The sequence below is a fragment of the Thamnophis sirtalis genome, unplaced genomic scaffold, assembly GCF_051295495.1.
Source record: "Thamnophis sirtalis isolate CommonGarterSnake01/CBP01778 unplaced genomic scaffold, rThaSir2_p1.2 scaffold_11, whole genome shotgun sequence".
NCBI lineage: Eukaryota > Metazoa > Chordata > Lepidosauria > Squamata > Natricidae > Thamnophis > Thamnophis sirtalis.
In genome coordinates this window covers 16,573,250-16,588,369 of record NW_028261391.1, presented here as the reverse complement: position 1 = coordinate 16,588,369, position 15,120 = coordinate 16,573,250, and the positions used below count along the sequence as shown (strand labels likewise).

Sequence of the window (15,120 nt, the reverse complement as noted above, 5' to 3'; positions counted from 1 at the left end):
AATCAAGGAGAGAAGCAACTTAGAACTAAGGAGAAATTCCCTGACAGAATGATTAATCAGTAGAACTTCTTGTATCCACAAGTTATGTATGTTCCAACACTGGAAGTTTCTAAGAAGAGATTGGACAACCTTTTGTCTGCAATAGTATCAAGTTTCGTGGCTGAGTAGGGGGTTGGACTAGAAGACCTCCAAGATCTCTTCCAACCGTTATTCTCCCAGCAGTATTTTTCCTTAAAACCTACGCATGGAGATCAATGTTAAATAATAGAACTATAGCATAGAACCAGTTGTTAAAGTGCTATGAAATAGTGCTATAAAAATGAAAGTCTTCCCTCCAATTTGCTGCAAAAGACATTATCTACTGTGAGCAGGATATATAGAAGTGACAAATAAAAATAGCCTTTAAGTTTAAACTTTATTTTTTGTTACTGTGACTCAAATAATAATTCAAACATTTTGTTAAAACAAATTAAAAGCCAAGAACTCTTAAACATATGAACACTTCACTATTACAGGAATGCAGAAAAAGTACAAACCTTTCAAGTTTTGCTTTTAAAGTCAAGGGCACTCTTATATAATGAACTTTGCATACATTACTTGCCAGTAGGGATAATTGCATACTTATGGGAGCTTCCTATTGTGGCAAATACAAAACCATTTCCCCCCATTTAATTTAAAACAATGACTTTTTAATGTAACAGTCACTGAATGTGAAAGCCCAGAATTCTACAAGTACAGTACCACAATCTAAACACCACAAAGATCAATGTCTCTAATTACACTGTGAAAATTTTTGATAGCAACAGACAAGAATCTTGCTCTTTACACACGCACAAAAATTTAACACAGCTTATTCCATGAAAATTCCCAGACATAGTCAGCATTCCAACATTTAAAGCTTACTGTTGTCAAACATGTCACCTAACCTAAGGGTAGATGGATCACAATGTTTGACTCCTTTAGACTAATTCAATATACTAGATTTTACTTGTGTCCTAGGCATGCTATAAATTTATGCAATACAAAACCCTGTTACAACTTTTAAGCAGCTTTGTTAAAATAATCAACTTAAGCTCTTTCACATCTTCACAAGAGCAGCCCTGAGAAGAATATACTCAAGTCATGGCTCAACTAGCAGTGGTTTCGTTGCACACAGATGCAAGACAACAAAGACATCAAGAGGTAAATTGGGGTTTTAACAAAATAATCCCTAGCATCTAAGGAAAAAAAAATCTGCAGTCTGATGAACAAAAGATAATGGACCCCAAGCAAATAGTTTAGATCATAACAAACTGACAACGGGACTATTTCAGACTTCATTTTGGCCCTCAGCTTGTAAGATTTTGACCCTGCTCTTGAAAATTAAATGTGATTGGTTTCAGCTAAAAAGAAACAATCTAAACATGGATTCGTAGGAACATGATGGCCCTGAAACAGCTCAAAGAACCTGAAATATATATAGCATTGTTTCAATAGCAAAGTTTATTGTAAACTTAGTGGGTTTGTAGACAATTAACTTCTACAAGAAAAATGGCTTTGCTATTAGCTTGTTGGAAATACTGTAGTTTTAGTGGTGTCCTACATAAGATCTACCTAATAGACATTGTATTTTTTTCCTGACTTGTGGTTTCAGACTGCTAGGAATTAATCTGAAGTCTAAGTACCACTTTCAGGAGTGGGTACTTCTGGTAATAAATTCCTAAAAGATGACAGCACTAGGGAGATACTAGCAGGACTCCTTAAATATTATGACCTCAGTATTCTCAGCTGCTCAGGCACAATAGATAACTGTTGGACAAATAATCATCACAAATGATACTAGCAAATGGGAGTCCACATTTCAAACTGTGACTTCCATTCCTGTTATGGATATTGACAATACAGTATTTAAGGAACACTCACATGATTTAAACTTTTAACAATAAGCTAGAATCCTTCAGTTTCCTAGTAGCCCTAGATCTTGAAACATGTAGTTATTTACCATTATAACAAGACTGTGCTATTTCCAAGAGTGTTTATTGCCAAATTAAGTTGTATTGTGCCCCTGTTCTGCATAGATACTTGCTTAGTTAAATCTAGAGCTTATAAAGATCCAGATGCAGTTTCTTTTTCCCCTCTCTTCTAGCTTTACTGCTTAAGGGCAATTCTATTAACTTAAGCTCAAAACCCTAGTTACTATTTCACCCCACCCACCCACCCCAAAAAACTGCCAATGAACTAAGCATGTTTTAAGAATCTAGTCACTAGTTCAAGTTAGTCATTTGCTACCAAAGTATAAGGCAAATTTAAGTGATTAGGTTCTCCCCAAATGCTAATCAAGCTGAAACATGACCTTGGCAAGCAAAGATCACATGGATAATAGGTTGATTAGTAGTTAGGCATTTGCCCACGCAGTGTAACCAATTCTTCTCAAGTAGGTTTTGAATCAGAACAGTTTTATTATAGTCCAGAGGTTCATGTGTTTGACAGAGTTGCGCTATCATAGTTCTTTATAAACTCTACAAGACAATCCATGGCTCAAATTCTGTTCAGTGACACAGGGTTGAAATTTAGCCTTCCGGCCATTGATCAGTACAGGTTTGCTTCAATTCCTAAAAAAAAAAAAGTTTACTTCTGCCATAAACCTAAAAAAAAAAGTTAAAAGCCAAATCAAATACTGTTAACTCTTGAGGCATTGCCTTGTTTAAAACTGGAAGTGGTTGAACTCTACATTGAAAACAAAGGCCTCTAGTGAATCTCCTCCTCTCTACCCTGCTCCAACATTTGTGCACTATTAACCAGAGTATGAAAGCACCCAGCAATTCTGGATGTTTACAGCAAATTGTGACCAATTAAGAGCAAGACAGCAAAGTTACAGTTTGCTGTATACAGCCAACCAGCACTGGCATTTTGATCACACGAGTTCCGTTGTCTCTAGCTCAATTAGGCTTCACAGTTCAGTGCAAGCCACATTTTACCATGTTTAAGATTTTAAAACAAAGTTACTTTTGTTTCTTTAGAATGTACGTAAACTCAAACTGAGTACTACCTTGGTATTGGCACTGCTATAGAGTCTCATTTGAGCAAAGCATACTACTTTTGAATACCTCATGATCTAAAATGACAGTTTTTGACTGCCTTGCCATTCCTGTAAGCACTTGAACTTCAGCAATCTTAATATTGCCAAACTGCTTGCAACATCAGTCAGCACTATTTTCAAACAAAGACACGAGGTTGCTAGTGAAGGTTATAGCTTTGGTGATAATCAGAACTAAAATACAAGATTTTCAGTTGCTGGTACTTTAGCAACTGTTTGATCCAGGTGGTCCTATTTACAAGGTTTTATGGCTACAGCACATTCTTCACTCATTGCAGACATGACTGACACCTACAGAAAGGGAAAAAAGAATTTTGTTATAATGTGGAAAGACAGTAAGATATTTGAAGTACTCCTAACTAAAGTTAAAATTCATGTTCATTGTAAAGGAGAGAGCATATATTGGCGACTTCCACTTAGAACATGAATGCAAAGACAGAAACAGATTTAACTCAAAACTAACAATATTTTTGACAATTGAAGCAATATTTTAATCCATGTGGTTTTTAATGCTTTAATTATTTTTACTTTGTTTTATAACTTGTAAACTGCCCAGTCACCTTGTGGTAAGATGAGCGGATAAAAATGTAATAAACCAACAAATAAAATAAAAAAAATACACTTGGATTCTACATAGAAAGCACTTCTCCTTTGCTTTGCAGAAAAACACTTATTCATGGAGGAAGAGAAAACAAATACTCCTACAGTAGTTGATGTCATTATCAAGAGAGTAAAATGGGCAGCCTTACCTGGAAATCTTCTCCTGCATTGTATTTTCCCTCTATTTCTTTGCCTAATTCACCTTCCGGGACTTTTAGATCTTCTCGAACTTCTCCACTTTCTGTCAGCAAAGAAAGGTAGCCATCCTGTATACAGATTAGCTGCAAGATATAGTATAAAATATTTTATTCAATTACATTCATTAAAATGGGAAATGCTAGAACCACCGCTTTGAAAATAAAACCTGCCTGTTGTTCTTTTTCAAACCAATTTTAAGCCCGTATATTTTAAAGAACTACAGTGTGATTTCTATTTTCTCACATCAATTAATCATAGGTTTCAGAAAATATTTTTAGAAGACTTTATCAGAAGTAGGAAAACAAAAAGAATGTATTTTTATTGTTCATTTTTAAAATAATGTTAATTCAAACCAAGATGTCTCCAAAAGGTTTAGATTCATGATTGTTTTCACATTTACAACTGTTGCAGCATCCCCGTGGTCCTGTGATCAAAATTCAGACACTTGGCAACTGGCTCATATTAATGATGGTTGCAGTGTCCTGAGGTCATGTGATCTCCTTCTGTAACTATCTGATAAGCAAGGTCAAATGGGGAAGCCAGATTCACTTAACCCTGTTACTGACTTCACAACTAAAATGATTCAACAACTATCGTGCGAAAAGTTGTAAAATGGGACAAAATTCACTTTAGAAATGTCTTACATAGCAACATAAATTTTGGGGCTTAATTATGGTCATAAGTTGAGGACTACCTGTATGTTTTTCTAGTAACATAGGAATCATACAATCCAGAATATTGTATGGCGACAACTGTAATCCCAGATACAGGTAGTCCTCGATTTACAACAGTTCATTTAGTGACCGTTCAAAGTTACAATATTACTGAAAAAAGTAACTTATGACCATTTTTCAGAATTATGACTTTTGTAGCACCAACATGATCTTGTAATCAAAATTCAGATGCCTGGCAACTGGTTCATATTTATCATCATTGCAGTGCCCCAGGGTCATGTAAAATAAATGGGGTAGCCAGATTAATTTAACAACCAGGCTGGTAACTTAACAACTGCAGTGATTCACTTAACAACTCTGGCAAGAAAAGTCGTAAAATGGGGTAAAACTCATTTAACAAATGTCTCAATAACAGAAATGCTCAATTGTGGTTGTAAATTGAGGACTACCTGGAATTGATACTATACAATATTAAACCGTAAATAACCCCATTAAGAATAAACTGATAAAACTGTTGCAAATTTAGGTATCCATGAATCAATTTCAGCACCACAAAGGGACAATTGGGTAACCTAAGTACTTGGGGGTCCATAAGGTCCCCCATTTCAATTTTGACCAGGTTCCCCAAAGTGAGGCTTCCATTTTGTACACCTCTAGAGCAAGGAAAGCCTACATTCCGAGACATACTTACCTGGTAATCATTCCTCTTGATATTTGGAACATCCATATTGTGAGTAGAAGGACATATATCTTCATACTTTTTGCCAGTGAACACATCAATACCAACTAAATGAACCTATTTAGAAAACATTCATAATCATATAATTAGGTTACCAAGAATATTGTATTTCACATTTTCTCACACTTATTCAGATCTTCCCACATAACGTATCTTTAAAAAAGTTGAGAGGAAACAAACTAGCTATGAATATGTCTTTCAACATAGATTTTGCAATATTCTGAATATTGTAATATTCCTGAAGACCTGTTTCATTTCTAATGTTCTTATTTCTAATGTTATCAATGGAACCAGTCATAAACTGGTTGTTTTGTACTGTATATTTCAGATGTTTTCCCAAGGCTCAAAACTACTAGGTATTTGTGTTATACATAAGAGCTGTATTAAAGTATTCTATATAAGATAATGCCTAAGGTTCATCAAGTATTTACCGTATTTATCGGCGTATAACACGCACCGGCGTATAACACGCATCCCCCATTTTAACACAAAAATTTGAGTAAAATTTTTTTTCATTAAAAATAAATGACTTGGAAGCTCGGAACTTAATGTTGGATTAAAATTTATAACATTAGAACATGAATTATAACATTAACTCCTCTTAAAAGGCAAATATGAAATGAAAAAACACCTCTTTGAGCAAAAAGTTATTTCCATTTTCTTCCTTATATAATATTTTCTGTTTCAACATAAAGTGCCTTCCTTCCTTCCCTCCCTCCCATCCCTTTCTTTATGTTTTCTTCATGCTTTCTTTTCTTTTTCCTCTGCTCTTTTTAAATCCCCCCCCCTTCTTCTCCTCCTCTACATTTAGGTTGGATTAGTTTGTACAACGGTCATCAAACTTCTGAAGTAAAAATAAATAAATAAATCATATTTAAGAAGAAGAAGAAAAAGGAAGACGTTTTTAGTTGTCAAACGTTTTAATAAAAGTTTCATCTTTTAAGATTTGTCCAACACATCCAATTGTAACCTTAACAGTAAAGAATATCACCCCAGCTGCTAAAGGTTCAACCAGTCTGAGAACCATTGAAAAGACAACAGTGCAAAATCCAAAAGACACAACTTCCTCACCGCCATTGCTTTGGTACCAAATCTTTGAGGAAGGGGCTCCAGAAAGAAGGAGGAGGAGGAGGAGGAGGAGGAGGAGGAGGAGGGAACCAAAGAGAGGCTTTTACCGAGTCTGCGCCCCACAGCCAGGACCGTCCTGGCGCCTCCAGCCGCGTTTCTTCCTGCAAAGCCCTTCGGGCAACCCGAGAGTTCCGCTTGACGCCAGAAGGGCTTTGCAGGAAGAAACGCCGCGTTTCTTGTGTGTGTGTGTGTGTGTGTGTGTCTGTCTGTCTCCGCCATCCCCAACCTCTACACCTTGCAGGACTGCTGCGCCTTTGAGAAGCCGGGGTGGGGGGGAGAGGGGGACGGGAACGACGCCTAACCCCCACCCACACAACCCGGTCCCCGGGAATGCCGCTCCCGCCGTTCAGAAACCGAGGGGGAGAAAAGTTCAAAAGCCGCCGGAGCCAGCTGGAAAAGGAGCGACTTTCCCCATTAGCCGGCGCCCTCCGCCAATCCGCAACGGCCTCGCAAATTAAAAACCGAAGGAAGGCGGCGAGCTCAGCCAAGCGCGGCCAGGCAGCCAGCGGCGCGCACCGGCTTCCCCGCGCAGGGAACTTCTCCGGCGGCTGGGGGGAGGCCGTCAAGCGGAACTCTCGGGTTGCCCGAAGGGCTTTGCAGGAAGAAACGCGGCGTTTCTTCCTGCAAAGCCCTTCTGGCGTCAAGCGGAACTCTCGGCAACCCGAGAGTTCCGCTTGACGGCCTCCCCCCAGCCGCCGGAGAAGTTCCCTGCGCGGGGAAGCCGGTGCGCGCCGCTGGCTGCCTGGCCGCGCTTGGCTGAGCTCGCCGCCTTCCTTCGGTTTTTAATTTGCGAGGCCGTTGCGGATTGGCGGAGGGCGCCGGCTAATGGGGAAAGTCGCTCCTTTTCCAGCTGGCTCCGGCGGCTTTTGAACTTTTCTCCCCCTCGGTTTCTGAACGGCGGGAGCGGCATTCCCGGGGACCGGGTTGTGTGGGTGGGGGTTAGGCGTCGTTCCCGTCCCCCTCTCCCCCCCACCCCGGCTTCTCAAAGGCGCAGCAGTCCTGCAAGGTGTAGAGGTTGGGGATGGCGGAGACAGACAGACAGACACACACACACACACACACACACAAGAAACGCCGCGTTTCTTCCTGCAAAGCCCTTCTGGCGTCAAGCGGAACTCTCGGGTTGCCCGAATGGCTTTGCAGGAAGAAACGCGGCTGGAGGCGCCAGGACGGTCCTGGCTGTGGGGCGCAGACTCGGTAAAAGCTCTCTTTGGTTCCCTCCTCCTCCCCCTCCTTCCACAGTCTGTGTGACGCTGCCGCCAGGCTGAGATCGGCGTATAACACGCAGGCAGGGTTTAAGCTTCCAATTTTAGTTTTAAAACTGCGTGTTATACGCCGATAAATACGGTAAATGCAAATTCATTACAGGGTCTTAGGCAACACAATAGGTGGGTAAGTGGGGTAATTTATAGGGACACAAGTTCCCAATATTAATTTAACTGTCAACTCCAGCTCTTAGCTACAACTATTCTGCTAAGGTGCAATCTATCAGAAGACTGTCACAAGCAGACTTACATATAAGGCAACTTTCTTTTAACATGTAACGCATTCCCACAAATTTCAAAGGTAAAATTCAGTTAAGCTACTTCTATATTCTTTACGAAACGGACTTGTAAAATTAATTTATTAATTCACTCCAGATATGTTTAGAATCTTAGACTAATTTGTAGAAAGAAAACATGCTACACACTGGCATCTGGATTTCCTCTACCCTTTCACTTCTTGTGTAAATATTTTCCTCCTTCATTTATTGGCATGTAAATTCAATTATGACAAGGCACAGAAAAGGCCATGTTAGCTAGCAATTCTGCAGGTTCTAGTCCCAAAACATTTAGAAAGTAACAGACCATAGAGAACTGGCTGGAATAAAATGATATGCAGAATTAGAGCACAATGCTTGAATTAATTCAATGTGCCATTTTGGAATTTGTTCACTTTAAATATGTTCTATTTGGAGAAACAAGATAGTATGCAATTTTATTTGATGATTGAATCAATTTGTAAGGATAATTAACTACAAAAGCAGTTTAAGCAAAAATGAAATAATGGCAAATAGTTAATATTCATAAGGCATTACTTGTGAATCAAAGCAATAAAAGAGGTAAATTATACTCTTGAGATTACCTTGGCATGACCATGTTTGCCAGTTTTGGAAGTTGACATTTCCACAATCTTGCAGGGACGTCCCTTCAGCACCACAAAGCCATTCTTACGGAGTGCAGAACACTGCATTGGGTAAGTGGCAGAAGCACCAGCATCTCCAGTGGTGAAGTCAACTTCATCAGCCATAGTACAAAATGAATTCTAGAAAATACTGTAATTTCCAACAGACAGTTCTCAGCCATTTCATAGATATCATCAAACATTGCTACTATGCTTTAACCTAATGCAGTATCTACATAATGTTCTGCACCAAAAAATTAGGAGGGTTTATTCCTCTCTCCTTATAATTAGTCAGTCTCAACTACTGTTTCACAAACTTGTTTGCTCAGTAGTATATTCTCTAGATATATCCAATTCTTCACCATTTAGATAAAAGAGCTTAAATTAATATTATCTAGATGAGGGAAAGAAAAGGGGAAGCTACAGAAGAATTTGGAATTTCAATGGGGTACCGAAGAAGAGTTGTGGTCACGGTTATATAATGTTAGGATAACATAAAGCTTTCCAACCCTCAGGTGGAGTTTGAGTGATAGGATTGATAACTATGATTTATAAGAATGTCTGGCAACAATACAATTTGAGGTATCTTTCAAAATTGCTTTTTTTCAGATTATATTCTCTAGGAGTCATCTATATAAGTAAGAAAAAAGTAAAACTATTTTATTTATGTCAGTTATTCGCAGGCTACATTTAAAATGCTTGAGAAAAGTGGAGGGAAGTAAGCAGTTGGGAAACGAATACACCATGCTTATTTCAATTAATAATGATGGCTAAGCCAGACCATGTTACAATTACTGCAATGATTTTTATTGAAGTCTGGCCATAACAGTAGTGTTGAATGCACTGTGATTCAGTTTTCAGTAGCTTAAAACAGATCTGTCGTTACAACTATCACAAAGAAACATGATTCATCACCATTATAGAAACTACAAGGGTGTGTGCACTGTGAACATGTAAGGAAGGTGGCAGCAGCTGCGGCCAGAGAGACTGCATTTTGGCAGCAATCATTCTTGCCTGCTCCTCCTCCACATATGGCAAACGCCTCCCTCCTTTTGTGTGTCTTTATATCCAGACCTATACCTATACCTAACTCAGTTCATAAGAGAAAGACTGACTGACTCTTGTTGGAGGAGAATATTAAAAATGCCCGGAGAACTTAAAAAGAGATAAGCAAAGCCTTTTGCATTAGGGAGGATTTATTACCACCAAACCTGAAATTCTGGGAAGGCCAACAAGGTGTGACCCACTCACCCTCAGGACAACTTGCAAATTTCTAACAGGGATTTGGGCACACCCTCTTTATATCCCTGACAAAATTCCTGAATTGCAGTTCTTCAACCAAGAGGAACAAACTTCTAAATCCTAAACATCTCTTCTTTAAAGGTTAAAAGAAGGCGGCCTTGGCTCCACATTTATCTACCAGTGTTTTAGTGGATTATCGTGATGAATGGGACAAAGGGGGAGGGAAGAGAGAACTGACGACTCAGCAGTTATCAGACCGCCCTTTCTATCGATTCCCAAGGCCGCAGGAGACCGGAGTCAACTTAAAAAATGTTGGAAGGCTTAGTCAGAGCAGTGGTTCCCAACGCGGGGCCCACGCCTCACGGGGGGGGGGAGGCAATTTGATTTTTATTGACGACAATTTGAACCTTGTTTAAACCAAGTTAACGGCCTTTTAGGCTTCCTCCGCGTGAGTGGAGTTCACTTTTCGAGTAAAGAGAATTATATGTCACCGGGGGGGGGGGGGGAACAGGATTTTAAAGATGCTTAGGTGGGGCATGGCAAAAAAAGGTTGGGAACCGATTTCTTGAAAGGTTCCGGCCTCCTGAGGAAAAGAAAGAGCGAAGGAGGTTGGAGAACAGAGAAGGCCTCGACCCCTGTCGAGATCCACGAGGGCTTTTTCCCAGCGGGCGGAGTCATTCATCCTCACCATGCTATGCGAGCTACCTACCTGGGTGGAGCCGCGTGGGCAGCTCGGGAAGGGGGGGCAGGGACACGTTCTTTCCCCGGGCGAGAGAGAAAAAAAGCCTCGGGAAGGAGAATCTCTCGGTGAAGGGACCGCTCGCGTGAGGGGAAATCCGCCCGCCAACGCGAAAGAAAGCCGGAGGGCTTCCTCAGGACTTCGTTTCCTAGCCCCTCGTTCCCCACCCATGGCTGGGTTCCGAGCCGCAAGGAAGCCGGGAAGGGGCGGCCCACACGCGCGTCCGGCCCCCGCGAAGGGTCTCCGAGCCTCCCCCGCCGCTTCACGAGCCTCCCGCCACAAAGGTCGGGCGGAAGACGGGAGATGCCGCACACGCGCCCGCCGGCCCGCGTCAGGCCAAGCACTTACCTCACGCGGCGCAGGAAAAGACTGACGGAGCGTCGCAGCAACGCACATGCGCACAGCCGCGGCCGGAAAGGGAAACGGGAAGGCGCGTGGGATGGGAGGAGGGGGGAGGGAAAGGCAAGCTGCGGATAAAAAGGGGACGCAAGGGCGTGTACGGCACGTTCCTTGCACTGTCCGGAAGCCCTCAGCCCCGCCCACCCCCACGAGCATCCTCCGCCATTGGCCGCGTTTAATTATGGCCCCGCCCACCTCAGAGGGGCCGCCCGCCGGGATCTCTTCCAGTTTCTATCCTCTTGTCGTTCTCGTGTTTCCCTACGAGGGTTTAAATTAGGCTTGCGTCTGTTTACGTCATCAGTCCGCGCCCATACGTTTGAAACGCGTGTACTTGTCGAAGCACGTGCTCCTTGTAAGGAAAGCGGCGCAGGTGAAACGGTTTCAGCCGTTAGGTTGTTAATTGTCTTAATGGCGGTGTCTTCCCGACCAATGACCCGCGTTGGTCAGATAATCAGGGCGCGGAGTTTATGTTTTTGGGAATAAGATAAAGAGCACGAAAAACCTCCCAGATCAGGGGTGTCCAACGTGGGCAACTTTAAGCCTGGAGGACTTCAATTCCCAGAGTTCCCCAGCTTTGCTGGGAGTTGAAGTCCTCCAGTGGCCAAGGTTGGACACCCCTGTCCCAGATCACTTGTCTATGGAGATTCTCAGTCTGCATGTTTCTCAGTCTAATATGTTTTTAGGCAGGAAACAAAGTCACTCTTAATAGCTTCAACCTTTGTCAATGGGCCATTAAAAGGCCTGAGTCAGTTTATTCTACATAACAAAGATCCCCCCCTTCAGCTCCAGGGTGAGATGGGATTAAGGCATGATAGTATTGGCCCTTTACCCATCTCAGCACAGGGCACCTGGGAAGAAGCAATGCTCAACCAAACTTGGACTTAAAACACAGCCTTGAGAGTTGCCCCCGCATGGCCCCATGGGAATCTGACAACCAATCAGAATACAAGATCAAAGGCCAGAGAAGTCGTGAAGCCAGGGAGTTTCAGCATCTCGCTCTCTTTCTTCACCCAACATATTGAAGGATGCTCCCCAAGACTCAAGCCATAGGTTCCTGACCACCATTAACCATCTTTCCAAACAGCCTCCATGTTTCCAGTGGTTTTCTCCCTACTTGGAACTGAACCCAGAGGGACATTTCTTCCAACAAAACAAAACCCAGAAGTCCAGTTGCCTCTTGAAAAAGCACCTTTGGGGATCCCAGATCACCTTTTTTGCACCCAGTCAATTTTTCCCAAATTGCATAAATTGTCATCAAAACTCTCCCCTGTGATTTTTTGTGCTGCCACTATGGACTCTACCAGTGGGACTGGGGTGCTAAAAATGCATGGAGTGCCTGTCAGACTAGATGACCTCTCAAGTCCCTTCCCCCTCCGGATTCTCTCATAAGTCTTTAGCAATTTCTTTTCCTGTCATCAATGCTATTAGTAAACTCCCCCCCCCCCCAAACAAGCAATACAATTGGTAGTACTAAGGCATGCAGCAAAATGTATCTCCCAGGTGCACTATATAGGGCTTCCATTAGCTAATAGCAAAAGTGATGAAATACTGTTAAAGTCAGCAGGTGTAAAAGGACAAGAGATAGCCCTCTCTTCCCAAAACCTTGAACATCCCCAGCTGGATTTGTGGATGGAGAGATTTCAGGTCTAAATCCAAGCCTTTTTTTCTTTTTGGTGTAGGAAAGGGAAGTTGGTCAAACTCTCACTGCATGAGGGATTTTACAAATGGGAAATTAAAATGAAGGCCCACTTTCCCCCCTTTAGAATACTGTTGGAAGAAATGTCCATCTGGGTTCAGTTCCAAGTGGGAAGAAAGACACTGGAAACATGGAGACTGCTTGGAAAGATGGTTTCATGGTGGACAGGATCACATGGTTTGAGATAGTGGGCAAAAAAAAAAAGCACATGGGTGAGAGAGCGAGATAGATTTATACCCTCTCTTAGGCCCTGCCTTGGTAAGAAACATATTCTGATTAGTTGTCAGACTCCCAGGTTGAATCTTGCTGGGTGATGATGTAATGAAGGAGCTTTGGGCAACTCCTATTATAGCTGAGGGCTAATCCTACCTTTGTTGGATCTTAGGTGAGGGCATTTGCTTATGAATAAAGCTAACTATCTCTTTATCTCTTAAGTGCTGACATCTGCTGTGGGCTATTGAGGAGGGTGGGGGCTATTAAAGTGAGTCTGCTTCCTGCCTAAAAACATGTTTCTCCATTTCTCATCCAGGAAACTATAATATTCTGCCTTTATAACATTGCCTAGAATATTTAATTTTCCTAGGAGAGTGGTGGGTGCAAACTTCCTACAATACCACTGTAATCTAGAAAGAAAAGGTTTGTTTATTTTTGTTTATATATTATTTATTTAGATTTTTTTATTCTTTATTATTTTTACAAATAACTTGAGGCAATAAAAAAACCTAATATTCCTTACTCTTATTTTCCACATAACAATCCTGTGGGGTGAATTGGTCAGAGAGAGAGAGAGAGAGTGTAATTGGCCCATAGTTACCCACCCTGTTTTCATGCCTAAGGCAGGACTAGATATTAATATTACCATACATATTATGGTTTGTTGCACAGCCAGCCAGATGTTCAGACTGGAACTGGCATTTTTGTCTACCTATCAAATTCTTCCCAAGGATGTCGGAAAGGCTGGCAGATGTGGAAGTTTGATGGTATTAAAGATATTGTCGCAGGATATAAGTTCTAAATAAAGCTGCCTTTGCAAGTGATGGATGGGTGGTGCTCTAAATGTTTTGGAATTACATCCAAGGCACCTATTACTATTGGTGAGGGATGAAATTCAGCAGGATCTGACAGGTTCTGGAGAACCGGTAGCGGAAATTTTGAGTAGTTTGGAGAACTGGCAAATTCCACCTTTCGCTGGCCCCAGAGTGGGGAGGGAATGGGAATTTTGCAATATCCTTACCCTGCCACGCCCACCAAGCCACGCCCACAGAATCAGAAGTAAACAAAAATTGAATTTCATCACTGCTATTGGTGCTATTTTTCCTTTCTTTTGCCACAGTCATTCTGTTTCTATTTCTATTACTTTGTAATGCAAATAGAGCCGAAGTGGTACAGTCATTAGAGTGCAGTACTGCAGCCTACTTCAGCTGACAGCTAGCTGCAGTTCAAATGTCACCCGCTCAAGGTTGACTCAGCCGTCCATCCTTCCGAGGTGTGTAAAATGAGGACCCAAATTGTTGGAGGGCAATAGGCTGACTCTGTAAACTTCTTAGAGAGGGCTGTAAAAGCACTATGGAGGATATATAAGTCTATTGCTATTTTGTTCTTTTTCTTCTGCTGTTTCCAGGCTCTGGTAGGCCCACTATGTAGAATTTTTTGTCTTTCTTAACAATTGTTATATTTGAGGTGTTAATGTGGCAGAATGTTGCAGGCAACATTCTATTTGAATGCTAAATCCAGATAACATATTGATAGTAGAAGAATTACAAGGAATCCCAAAAGTTTTACAAAGTCCAGAATGTATTTCAGAAGGAAAGCGGAGTTTCAAAGCCAGTTTACCCTAATGGAGCACCATCCTGCTCTCTTCCAATTTGGTGGAAACTCTTAAGAAGGCTAGCAAGCTAGTCCCCGGTCTTTCTAATAAATTAGAATCAAAGTTGGAGGAAATTCTTTATGGATTAATGAATCTGGTTCACTGCTCAGTAGAAGAATATAAATTAAAGCATTTCAAGCAGATGGTTTTCTGGTCTCGTTTTAAATATAGGTAATTCCCAGGTCACGAAGGCAATTGGGACTGAGACAGTGGTGGGTTTCAAAAATTGTTGGAATCTACTCCATGGGTGTGGCCTCCTTTGTGGGAGTGGCTTGCCGCCCATGTGACCGGATGGGAGTGGCTTGCTGCCCATGTGACCGGATATGAAGATGCCGACGACACTTGTCAGAACCACCTTAAATTACCTCACACACAGCACTGGCATGCATAAGAATATGATGTAATTTTTTTTTTTAAAGGCGTCTTTGGTTTGTGTTAAAACAACTTCAACACACGCAATGTTCTGATTGCACCACAAACGCAGTAGTCATCCTTACCTTTCACAGAGGCACCAAGTTTTATAAATATGAGCATGACAGTGTAGAATAATCATATCCAAGGACCAGTGGTGGGTTTCAAAAAAATTTGGAATCCCTTCT

General features: G+C 41.6%; 1 protein-coding gene across 2 annotated transcripts; it reads right to left on the bottom strand.

Moving 5' to 3' along the window:
- Positions 1 to 396: 396 nt before the first annotated feature.
- Positions 397 to 11,013, bottom strand: EIF5A2 (eukaryotic translation initiation factor 5A2). Of its 2 annotated transcripts, none has more exons than XM_014076222.2 (5): positions 10,908 to 11,013; positions 8,540 to 8,729; positions 5,240 to 5,344; positions 3,826 to 3,957; positions 397 to 3,367 (listed from the first exon to the last, which is right to left on the bottom strand). In XM_014076222.2, exons 2-5 carry the CDS (start codon positions 8,702 to 8,704, stop codon positions 3,308 to 3,310), a joined length of 462 nt encoding a protein of 153 aa, XP_013931697.1. In that variant the 5' UTR covers positions 8,705 to 8,729; positions 10,908 to 11,013; the 3' UTR covers positions 397 to 3,307. The 2 variants fall into 2 exon arrangements, with proteins under 2 accessions (XP_013931697.1, XP_013931698.1); XM_014076223.2 differs by lacking the exon at positions 10,908 to 11,013 and adding an exon at positions 10,530 to 10,676.
- Positions 11,014 to 15,120: the final 4,107 nt, after the last annotated feature.

What these genes read in the sequence shown, in the direction of transcription:
- EIF5A2 (XM_014076222.2), bottom strand. Translation starts at nt 8,704, where the DNA reads ATGGCTGATGAAGTTGACTTCACCACTGGAGATGCTGGTGCTTCTGCC. An exon ending in GCAAACATGGTCATGCCAAG is followed by an intron (nt 5,345 to 8,539) that starts GTAATCTCAAGA and finishes TTTTCTAAATAG; the next exon opens with GTTCATTTAGTTGGTATTGA. An exon ending in ATGCAGGAGAAGATTTCCAG is followed by an intron (nt 3,368 to 3,825) that starts GTAAGGCTGCCC and finishes CCCTTTCTGTAG; the next exon opens with GTGTCAGTCATGTCTGCAAT.